This window comes from Protopterus annectens, chromosome 4.part0 (assembly GCF_019279795.1).
Source record: "Protopterus annectens isolate FY-2018-M chromosome 4.part0, PAN1.0, whole genome shotgun sequence".
NCBI classification, from domain to species: domain Eukaryota; kingdom Metazoa; phylum Chordata; order Ceratodontiformes; family Protopteridae; genus Protopterus; species Protopterus annectens.
In genome coordinates, this window is record NC_056733.1 from 1,990,092,439 (window position 1) to 1,990,104,513 (window position 12,075).

General features: G+C 37.8%; 1 protein-coding gene across 1 annotated transcript in view; it reads left to right on the forward strand.

The window, feature by feature from the left end:
- The first annotated feature begins 727 nt into the window (after nucleotides 1–727).
- Nucleotides 728–12,075, forward strand: part of ING5 (inhibitor of growth family member 5) — a 1,231,358-nt gene continuing 1,220,010 nt past the window's right edge. Inside the window, exon 1 of the mRNA XM_044069608.1 lies at nucleotides 728–860. Coding sequence (XP_043925543.1) covers nucleotides 824–860 — 37 coding nt within the window. The 5' untranslated portion in view covers nucleotides 728–823. The remainder of the gene's footprint in view (nucleotides 861–12,075) is intronic.

The following is a 12,075-nucleotide window of genomic DNA, read 5'->3' on the forward strand; positions in this document are numbered from 1 at the left end:
CACATCAGATTTTACAGGCCGACATATACCCACGGTCAGTACTAAGAATAGAACTTAACTTTTTTGCCTAAATAAAAGCTTATTCTTGTAGCAGTTTAGTTGTTTATTCTGTTTCTTGTAACATTTTGGTATTTTAGATACAAAAATAACTATTTTATGCAACTATTACATTAAATATATGGGGCATAATTATGTCCTACAATCTCAGGACATTTGCCATTTTTAATATTTTTTGCCAGGACACAAATGCCCGAAGTGGGACAGGTGGTAACCCGAGCATGTTCAGTGTTAATGAGTTTTAACTCATTTCAGTGTTAAACAATACTGAATCATATTAAATCAAGCAAAAGAGCTTTCCATAAGTATAAAACGATACATATTACCTATACAGCAAGATTCCTAGTTGAATGTGATAATAAACAGTAAGTAGATGCTCAGCATTACCACTGTTCTACAAATTGCAAAGAATGGATATCACCTACGTATCCACTACTAAAGTATACCAAAACAAGTGTTGTCAGAGTGCCGCGTTTAAATAGTACTGTAGTATTTATATTACATACGCAGCGGATCACAACACTCGAAACATAAATATTAATTAACTTTACTCAAATAAGGAAATATGTCGCCCTCTCAATCTTCCCGCCTACAGAACATTGACCAATCATAAGAAAGCTCTATTTTAATATTCAATGAGTTATATTGATATTTAAATATTTAAAAAACATCACACCACCGTTACCGCCTACTTCATCCCACTTTTCCGCGGCCCTTTTCAGGCGGGCCCGGCCAAAACGAAGTAATTAAAAAATTGTGGGCCAAGATGGCGACCGCGATGTACCTCGAACATTACTTGGACAGTAAGTGACGACAATAGCATTGCTTATCTTCTATGCATGAACCACTGTAGGTGACTTATTGGGACCAAACGCATTTATTAAAAATAACTAGAGTGGAGCTTTTAAGTTTACGTAGTTGCCGATATTTTACGCCATGTGTTTATTACCATGGTAGAAAAGCTAGCTGTGATGAAACATTTTATTGAAACAAGGAAGTTTTTAACTGAAACAATTTGGTGATAAACGCAGAACGCAGATGAAGGTATTTTCCCAGCGTTCCGACGACCTGCGCCACTGTTTCGGACACCGTAGAGCATGGTTGAAAGCTGTGCTAGTGGCTGACACTTTAAAATTCACTGTGCGTCATGGGCGGCTCGCAACAGTTGTTGTAATTAGCAATTCCTGACACTAATTTCGTATTCTTAATGTTTCTGTTAATAGAGTTTTGCGGGTTTTTTTTCCTATGTGTTTTGTAAACATTTGCAGTGACGAAGTTGACTTGTTGAGGAAAGTGCCTGTGTATCCAGACGGTATGCCTTTGGATACATTTCCGCTTCTTAATGTTCGGCGGAGGATGACCTTCCCAAGCCCCTTCTTAGAGACTAAATGGAATGACCTTGGTTAAGTGTTCTATGCTGATTGACGTTATCCATCTTTACCTTGTGCTACCCTGGTCAGCAACCTTATGAGGAAAACGTTATACTATTCCTCTACGTTACTTGACAGTAGCGCATGCGTACATGTTTCCTGTTTGACAGCTGGTAAACAAACACGGTTACTTTTTCCCTAGTCGAGTGCAGCCAAATTCTAACGTATATGATTTTGTGTCTCAGTTTATTAACCAGTGTTTTGCTGGATGGCCAAAATTATATAAACGAGAAGGATGCTGTTTGTTTTAATAATGTCACTTGTAACACTTGAGTGAATAAGGGAAAATAAATGACTTGGAATTTGCGGTCTGGAAAAGTGTAAGCTCCCCATCTACAGAGGCTGTACTTCAGGCATCTGCCGTACTTTGCTGTATAGTGTGCTGCATGTTGGTTAGTTCAGCTCTAAGGTTTAAGCTTTCAGCAGCGACCCTTGCAAGGTGGGAGTGGGGGCTTTTGCTGTAAACGTTGGCTGTTAATCCTATTTAAACATGAGGCAGTTTAATTGATTAATCTGGTCTTCAGTGAAACTGAGTGTCACTTCAATCTGTTATTGCTATTATGGAATATTGAATGACCTGTCTGTTTTTAACAGTAGTAGTCTTAATATGGAGGGGGATGCTAATAGCAATGCGGATAAATAAGAAAATATTGTTGAGCATACAGGTTCGTGCAGTAATATAGATTCTATACAGATCCAAGGTTCAGGAGACTCTAAGAAACAATGGGAAAAACGGGGTATATTAACATAAACAATGTCAACGGTTTTTTTTTACCCTTACGTTTGGTGAAGGGCAGTTTCAGCATGAAAAAAGACCGCTAAAAGTAAAATAAGTCAATATCCGACAAACCTAGCCTTACAGAGATTGTTGAATCGGATGTTAGTGATTCTTTGGGGACCTGTTAAGATTCTTCTTTAAATGTTAATGCTGTTACAGCTGAATGTTTAAAATACAAATAAGCCCACCTACTTTGTCTCCTAAAATTATAAATGTTAGTAGTACCTCAGTGGTTAATCAGCAGGAAACATTAGAATAGAAAGATTATACAAAAATAAAACATTTAAAAAAGAAGGATGTTTGGGATGATTTCTTATGCTCTGAACCTATCCACATTTTACTGCTGTACTAGAAGTAGTTTATTAGAGTGAATCCACAGGAGGTACTCTGAATGATAATAAATTACTTAAGCTTAAAAATACTCATCATGGCATTTTTCATCTTATCAGACTTAAATGTATAAACCTTTGAGACAAAATTTAAATGATTTGGATAAAATACTCTGTGTTAAAGCTTGGTGATATTCCAAACGTGCCAATTTATCTAGGTAAGAAATTACTAGACTCGTAACTACATATTTATTAATTAATTGTGGAATTAATGACTTTATGTACACTCCTATAAAACTCGTGAAAGGACAGATGCATTTCATTTAGTTCAAGAATATGAAGTATAATGAAAATGCACTCATTAAGTGAAATATTTCCATTACTTTCTGTAAATGATTATTGCCTTACAAGGGCATAGCAATTTAACATTTGTCTCAAGCAGCTGCATGTATGTTCATTACCATTAATAGCTTATTTGGGGGATTTAAAAATGATTACAGAATGTTTGGCAAAGGTGAATTTCACCTACGTTCATATGATGCCGTGTTTATCTTTAGTAAACTAAATGACAAAATCAAGTCTTTTTTTAGAAGGCAAACAAAATTGCTCCATGACTGATTTACTATTTCTTTAAAAGTATACTTTTGCAATATCTCAAAATAACTATTTACATTGTTTAATTGATCATTTAGACTATGATAATACGATTCTAACTGGAGATCTAAATAACCCAGTGATAGATGAGGCCAAGTTATGCAGGCACTGTGACATCTGATTATGAATGTTTATACCTCATTTTATGTCATGGTTTCTCACAGTTAATAAGAACACCAACAAGGAACAGCAACATTTTGGACATACTTGTACTAATTGCCCTGAGAAGATTAATAATGTTGAAATATCTGTGCCGTTTGGAAGACTAAACCATAAGTCATTGATTTTTGAGGTTAAATATACAGGACCTAAGTCATCTATATTTTATATACCAAGACTCCTTCCTCAAGCAAGAAGAAACCAGCCTGGTGGACCCCGACCATATGCAAACTATAAAATAAAAGGAGGAGACTTATACAAAAAAAGGCCAAATCTCAAGTAGAAAAATAATCCTTGATCAGCATTGGTAAGAAATTGAGGGCCCTCATCAAGTCAATTAAAGCTAATTTTGAAAAGAAAGTTGCCAAGGATAACCATAAGGCCTTCTATGGCTACGTCAAAAACCTAAATGGCAACACTCAGGTCTGTTCTGAGCTAGTACAAAATGGAACAAAGTACACTGACCCTTCTGACATTTCCAACATCTTGGCTGACAGGTTCAGTGCAAATCCCCCCCCCCCACTACCACCTACAGGGCCTGTTACCATTCCAGGGGATTGTGTAAGTCCAATTACTACTGATACGTTGGTTAACAAGGCTCTGTCTAAAGCTAAAAACACTGCCTCCATGGGACCAGATGGTGTCCCAGGCTGTGTCATACGCGAGCTCCAAAAGGAATTAACCCTGCATCTTAATACCCTGTTCAGTCTCAGCCTCTCCACATGATATGTGCCCAGAGAATGGCGCACGGCAACGGTGGTTCCGCTACACAAGGGTGGGGCTACAACTGGCCCTGGGAACTACCGACCAATAAGCCTGACCAGTCTGATCTGTAAGGCTATGGAGCGAATCATTATGGAACTCATAAATGGAAAGATTGGGAACCTCCAGTTCGGCTTCGTCAATGGCAGATCATGCCTCCTGAACCTGGTGGATTTCTTTGAGACAGTTACTCAAGCTATAGATAATGTCAAGGAGGTACACACTGCTTTTCTTGACCTTGCTAAAGCATTTGACACCATTCCCCATTCGGGTATTATTGATAAGCTCACCAGCCTGGGCATAAACTCTTAAGTCACAAGATGGATCGCAAACTGGCTCTCAGACAGATCCCATAAAGTAAGAGTAGCGGGATCTATGTCCGAATCCAGACCAGTAACGAGTGGTGTGCTTCAGGGCTCTGTCCTGGGGCCCCTCATGTTTGGCATATACTTCTCAGAAGTACAGGCAAGCACGGAAGGGCTGTGGCTGACTAAGTTTGCGGACAACTGCAAACTGGGTGCTATAATAGAGTCTCCGGCCGACATGGAGATCCTCCAGAAGGGCCTAAGTGAGACTGATGCATGGTGTCAAAGCCATGGTCTCAAGCTAAATGCAAAAAAGTGCATAGTAATCCCCTTTGGAAAAGAGTACCCGCAAACTACAACATAGGAGGTAATCCCCTGAAATCTGAAGAAGAAATAAGGGATCTAGGGACCCAAGTAGATAGCCAGCTTTCCTTTGATAACCATGTTGCCAAAGTGGTTAGAAAATCCTTCTATGTGACCCATCTGATCATGAAAGGGTTCGCATCAAGATTTAAGGATGTAATGGTGCCCCTCTACTCTACTCTTCCCTCATCAGACCCATTATTGAGTACAATGCACCAATTGGAATGTACCTGGCTAGACATCTCCAGCAGCTGGAGAGACCACAGAGATACCTAACCAAGAGAATTACTGGCCTCAAACAGTTGCCCTATGCAGCACGATTGAAAAAGCTAAGATTGTTCTCTGTTGCATACCGCTTTCTCAGAGGCGATCTCTGTCTAACGTACAGAGCTATGTCCAACCCAGAATTGTTGAACATGCTCCATCTTAGCAAAACCAAATCTACTCGAGCTACACGCTCTAGGGATATAAACCTCAACACAACAAAGAATAGAACATGCTGGAGGGATAGATTCCCTTCGCAGAGACTTCCCTTACTATGGAACAGGGTCCCGATCTACATAAGACAGAGCCCCCTCACTATCGCTCTTCAAGAGGAACCTTGATGAGTGGATGGGTAACAGAAAGTTCACACCGGGGATCAGACCAACAGCACTACTAGATAGGGGCCAAGGATACTAGCTGCTAGTACAAGGGTCTAGGGAACTACTAAAGGGGCGGTGAATACCGCACAACGTGGATGGTCTAATGTATGCCTTCGGGCAGATAGCTCCGTACCAACCTATGAACCTGTAAAATGTATAATTTCAGTCTATTGAACTTTGAAGTCATTAGTAATATGACCAGGTCTGATCAGACCATTTGTGATCAACATTCTGGAATATTCAGAATTTGAAAAATGTTGTTGCACATTTAGATAAGATAGAAAAACCCTTATAATAAGCAAAAACAAACTTATCTTTTTGGTGAAGTAAGTGCTTAATGACACAGTACAAAAGAAAAAAGATATTTAGAAAATAATTATCCAAGAGATAAGTCTTCTAAATAAAATGTACAAAGAATTTCAGCTGAGTTTAAAAGAGGAAAAGACTAATTATGAAAAATGTTTTGTCGGGTGCTACTAACAAGAAATTATATTTTAGGTGTGTTAATTTCCTAGCACTTGTACTTCCTATGTTGTCTATTGCTCACAAAGAAGAGTTAAATGTCTGAGCCAGAGATAATTGCAAATGTATTCACTTAATACTTCAGTAATACAGTGAATTCCTCTACAATATGGAAATGGGATTGAGATTTTTGTAATTCCAGTGACAAGCAGTTACTGTGACTATGATAGACCAAGCTCTATGTGCTGACCAGTGTGTCAATGGGACCTGATAAAATCCCATTTTTTCCTGATTGCTGTGTTGCATAAACATTTTAATGGGCTGTTACTGCACTGCGCATTTCCTGAACCATGGAAAATATCTTGTTCGACTCCTATTCAAAAAAAAAAAAGGAAGTAAGTTGACTTTTAAAAACTACAGATCCATTAGTTTAACCTGAAGAATTTCATACTGTATATTATTCAACTTCTTTTGAAGTATGTAAACAGTAAAAATAAAGCTGATGGAGATCCATATGATTTTATCCCTGGTAGATAAACAGTAATTAATTTTCAGTATGCTGTGACTAGATCGTGCTAGCTGTTGATGATGGCTTTTCTGTGGGTGTTGGGTTTTTGGATCTCACCAAGGCATTTGATAGTCTATCTCATTCATGCAATGTGTAATGCCTTTGTTGGATATGAATACAACCCTTACGTGATTAACTGGGTTATGAATTGGTTAACTGCACAAAGATACTATGCTACTCCTTTTGGAAAATGGTCACAGAACTTACCAATAGAGGTGGGGTACTTCAGGGGTCTGTTTTAGGTTCATTTTTGTTTAATTTGGTATTTTCCATTCGTCCTGTAAGCAGTGTTTGCCGGTCCGATAAATATGCTGGTAGTTGCAAAATTGGCTTTGTTGTCTAGTCAGGTGAACATTTCAATGACATAATTTTCTAAAGAATTTATTAACGTGTGCAAATAATAAACACTGACAAGTGTCAGGTCCTTTATTTTGGAGAGACTGTTATAAAAATTCTGCTAAATGTACAGTATTGGTTGTGAATGAGTATAAAGACTTTGGTATTCTAGTTGATAATAAATTTTCCTTTCATACTTACGTGTCACTAGAGTCAGGGTACTAAGAAATTTAGGTTTAATATTCATGAGTCAGTGAGAGATGAAACGCGGCTGAATTATACAGTTCCTTTGGAAAACTTATATTGGAGTACAACATAATATTTTGTATGTGTAATAGCTGTGAATTACAGAGATTGGAGTCTGTTAAAATATTTTCAGCAAATATTTACCATGTGTAAAAGATCGGTTATAGTAGAAGGTGTAGTTATCTGAATTGGTTCACTGTGCATTACAGGTATTTTAGAGGCAAGGTATGCCTTACAAAGGCTTTAATGACAACTTTTTAAGGTATTTCATAATCTTAAATTACAATAACTCACAAGCCATGGGGTTATTGATTTTCAAATTACGTTTTGTTAAAGTTCTTAAGTAGTAATGTTTAACTCCTATTATACCAAGATTATAGAATTGGCAGACTTCCAAGATGGCTGCACACTGAGTAACCGTTCTGTTTCAACTCTCATTGTGGAAACAAACTCGGAAGAGAGAGCCGGTAAACACGTATTTTTGGGTAAATTTCAGTAACTGGCTAGTTAGTGCACTGTCTGGATGCTAGCAAAAAAGAAATTCAGAGAACTTAAAAGAAAATCAATCACAAAAGGTGAGGGGAAAAAAATGACTGGGAAGAATTCTGCATCCGTTCAGCAAAAAAGCTGTGCAGGCTCCAGCTTTGGTGCAAGACATGACTTCAAGTAACTTACAGTTAACAAATAAGTCAAATGTACTCGGAGCTGATTAAAATAAACAAAACGCTGAAGGAGTATATCAGCTCAAATAACAAAAGGCTGGAAAAAAATTGGAGGAAGCTTTAAAAAGACATTCAGATGAGGTGATAAAACTGCAAAAATCAGAGGTTGAAGTGAAGAAAAGCCTGGCTGAATACTATGCTGCTTCAAGAAGAGGTTTCAAGAAGTAATAGAATTACAGAACAGGGGAAAACCTGAGGTATTCTGCTGTACCAGAGAAGCTCAAGGGAACAGACTACATTAATTTTATGAAAGCACAAATAAGAAACTGGACTGGTTTTTACAGCAGTTGTTAATTGAAAGCACACATCGTGTGTATGCTTCCTACCTGGCCTTGTGAAAGCAACCTAGACTTTAATAGTAAATATGCAATCTTACCAGCAGAAGGGGTTGATTCTGACAAAACTGTGGCAGAAGGACAAAGTACTAAAAGTTGGAGAGAGTAGAGTGTTTGTGGAAATTGAGTACTCGGTGTACACCAGGCAGAAGTGGAGTAAATTTATTCCACTATTCAGGAAGTGTCGAGAAGCAGGTGTGAGATTCAAGCTGCTGTACTCTGCTATTTTCAGAATATTCTTACCTGGAGGAACAAAATAATTTTTTTGATGCAGAGCATACTAAGGAGGAAATACAAAAGTTTTTCAACAAAATGTGAGTTGTGAAATGGAAGGAAATTCTGTTTCTTGTTCTTCTGGTAATAAAGATCACAGAGAGACTGCCAGTGAAACCTTTTCCAGTGTTTGAACAGAAAATGCTTGAGAGACAGAAAAAAGCACAAGAATCGACTAGAAGAACCAGGAGTACATTGGAAATGAAGCGGAGACTGGATTTTGGAGATGGAGATTAACAAGAATAAAACTACCAACTCAGAAATTGACAAATGTGGTATTACAAAACATATTTGTGAAACATGACAAAGGCTGCGGTGGTGCAGCGGTTAGCGTCGCCTTCTGTCTGGAGTCTGTGTGTCTTTCCCATGGTCGAGTGACGTTCAAAACATGTAGGTAGGTGCATGTGTGAATGGTTCTTTGAAGGCTGGGCCTCGGGCTGGCACCTCAGCACCGTAAAAATCCACTGCCAATCATTGGTGGACCGGAGTTCCGCTGTGGCGACCCCTAACTGGGAAAAGCCAAAAGACATTAGTTTTATTTGTGAAACATGACAGAACAAGAAATCCTGGAAATTATTGGATTTTTTTTTTACTTTGTTAAACTTGCAGGGGACTCTGAAACGTATGCCGTACATCGTGCCATTAATGTTTGGAAGAACATTTGGGAGAGAAGGAAAGAGTTAACTGTAAATAAAACAAAATTCTGTTCTTAATAGTAGTGCTTTTATACTGCATAATATATTCTGCATGCTATGAAGTAAAGTTTTCTCAGTTATTTTCGAGTGTAAAGGGGATACTAAAGTAAACAGATGCCCTTTTTTCCTCCTGCTTTCCTTTTTCGTGTTCAGTTTTAAGAAATGCAAAAAAGGAAGAAACGTCTGGTCAAAAGAGCAGGATATACAAAAATTGTGACTTTATTTCACTCTTCCATAGGGAAATGACTGGATGAAGGCCCTTGGGTTGATCTAGTAACAAGTTTTAAGAGAAAGCAAATTAAAAAACATTGTGTAGCAAATAAATGAGTGCTTGTAGAAGCAACTCTGTCTCCTGGGAGACATGAGAACCAGATACAATCTGATAAAGAGCAATAAAAACAGGATACTTGTTTATTTCAATGGCTTTTTTTCAATGGTTACTAGAAGGTTTTCGGGACAGTTATTCGGGGAAATACTTCGGATAAAAGAACTGCTGTAATGGAGCTTATGAAAATTCTGGGAGAAATAATCTGCTTTCATCAGGGAATATTACTTGTAGGTTAGGACTGGAATTTGATTTATTTGATTTGCAGCAGTGAAGATGTATCTGGGGGGGGGTAGAAGGGAAAAATATAACAAAGGAGGGAAGATTGTTGAAGAAATTTATGAAAATATTTGGCATGGAAGATGAGAATTCAGTAGTAGGAGTTCATTAAACTATCGAAGCACAGTACAGTGGGAGTAAGGGAATATACCCTTTTCCCCACTGTAGTGTGATCACGGAGTTAGTCTATTTAAGTAGTGGGGGTGTGGTGGTGCAGGGGGGCTTGCCCCCCCCTGTAAAAATATGTTTGTAGTGTATTTTATGTGTGGGTAAAGTGTATTTTGCGGAAGTGCATTTTAACTTAAATGCACTTTCGCTATAGTGGGTTCGTACTTCTGTTCTTTGATAAAATGTAAATTTGACGAACAGAATAGACCCAATAATATATATTTCATAATAATATATGGATATAATTGAAAGTTTTGATATGCATTCAGTGACTATTTCAGATCATGCACCAATAATAACTAAAAATGCAGGGTAATGAATTAAAAACAAAACACTGGCACTTTCCCACCTATGTGAAAGGAGAGGAAAGTTATGGGTAGTGGAATTTATTCAGGAGCTATTAGAGAAGATAGAAACTTCTGAAAATATAGCTAGGGAGTCTGATAAAATTAAAGTAGAGTTTAAAAATAGTGTGAAAATGAAAGAGATCTGGTTAAGAAGTAAAAGGAATTATTTGGAGGGAGTGACAAAGTTTAAAGTATTGCAGAATAAGGGGAGGCTCGCATAACTACAGGAGGAGGAATTGCAGAATGCTAAACAGAAAATAAGCGATTACCTCTATGATATGCATGAGGTTAGAAAGATTGCTGTTAAGCAACTGTTTTTTTTTTTTTTTTTTTGATAATTACTCCAGAGCACAAAAACTTTTAACACAATGACTCTGGTGACAGAAGGTAGAAAGGGCTGTCACCAATCTTGGGGACCCTATAACAAGAATAATAATCTAGCAAAGCTAGACTTCTAACTGTGTGATACCTTAAACCTCTTTTATCAGTGGCATCATGGGATATTTGCAAATCACCCTTTAATGATATCAGATGTTTCAGCTAAATGGACCTTCAGAAAGTCTTTATAAAGCAGATAAATTTGGAAATCAAGAAAATAAAAAATGGAAATATTTGTGGAAGAATTAAAATTTGCCAAGTTTAGAGGTAGATGAGACTCTGCTACTAACAAGTTAGGAGAAGATGAGATAAACATGGTGATGTATAACCAATCTACAGGAAAGTCCCCAGGAATTAGATGTTATTCCTGTGGACGTTTGGAAGCTAGGATGGAAAAAAAAATAACTGTGTGGAACGTTTTGTTTAACAGTATTTTAAGAGGAGGAGAAGTACCAACATCCTGGGAGAAAGTTATGGCAGCTATAATATTTACAGAGGATTAAGATCCATCAGATCCAGCTTCATACAGGCCCATTTCAATACTGAACCTTGATTATAAAGTGTTTTATGTGTATAATGGCTAAAAGAATGGCAAAAGTGATGCAAAAATCGATAGATATGATCAGTGTTGTTTAACTATATTTTAAGAGCAGCAGAAGCACCAACATCCTGAAAGAAAGCATTGGTGGCTGTGATACCTAAAGAAAGATGAAGGACCCAGCTTCATACAGGACCATTTCAATCCTTTTAACTGTGATTAGAAAGACCAAGATTCCAGGCTGTTCCTGGCTATATTGTTTCACTGGCCAGGCTTCATTTTGTGGTTTACTGGTTGGTGTTGAAGCTGCTGTGGATACTTGGTTGGTTTATTTGTTTTAATTCATGGAAGGCGAAAGAGCATGAACAGCGAGGAAAGAAGTGGAAAGGAGGAACTGGGGCAAACTAGAAAGTTGATTGGACAACTTTCCAAACTGATTGACTTCAATCTATGATCGCGGTTGCATCCCAAATTCAAAGGGGGCGGAACCAGGAAGTCACCGTGAATAATGGAGCAAAGAGACACGAGAATAAGCAGGGCGATTAAAATCAAAACGGACATAACAATGGGAATAAGAGTCCCGGGACTGAGTTTCTCCAAACGCCTGTACTTTTAAGAAGCTCAGACCAGACTGGTGATATAAATACAAATAGTTCAGCCGCTATACCACCAGGATAAGACTTGAGGACATTAAATATCAATGGACATAAACGGACTGAGTTGAAAGAATGGCTACAGGTTCGTTTTGCTTCTAACTTTCGTGATAAAGTTTTTAAAGCTGGGCCAGTAACGCTCTTACAAAATGAAACTTAGTAAGTTTCATAGGTTGTTATGTCAATGTAAAAGTTTAGATAAAGAGGATTGCTACCTGAAGGAATGTATTGATGAAGGAATAATCCCAAAAGGACTGAGGGGTATTTAA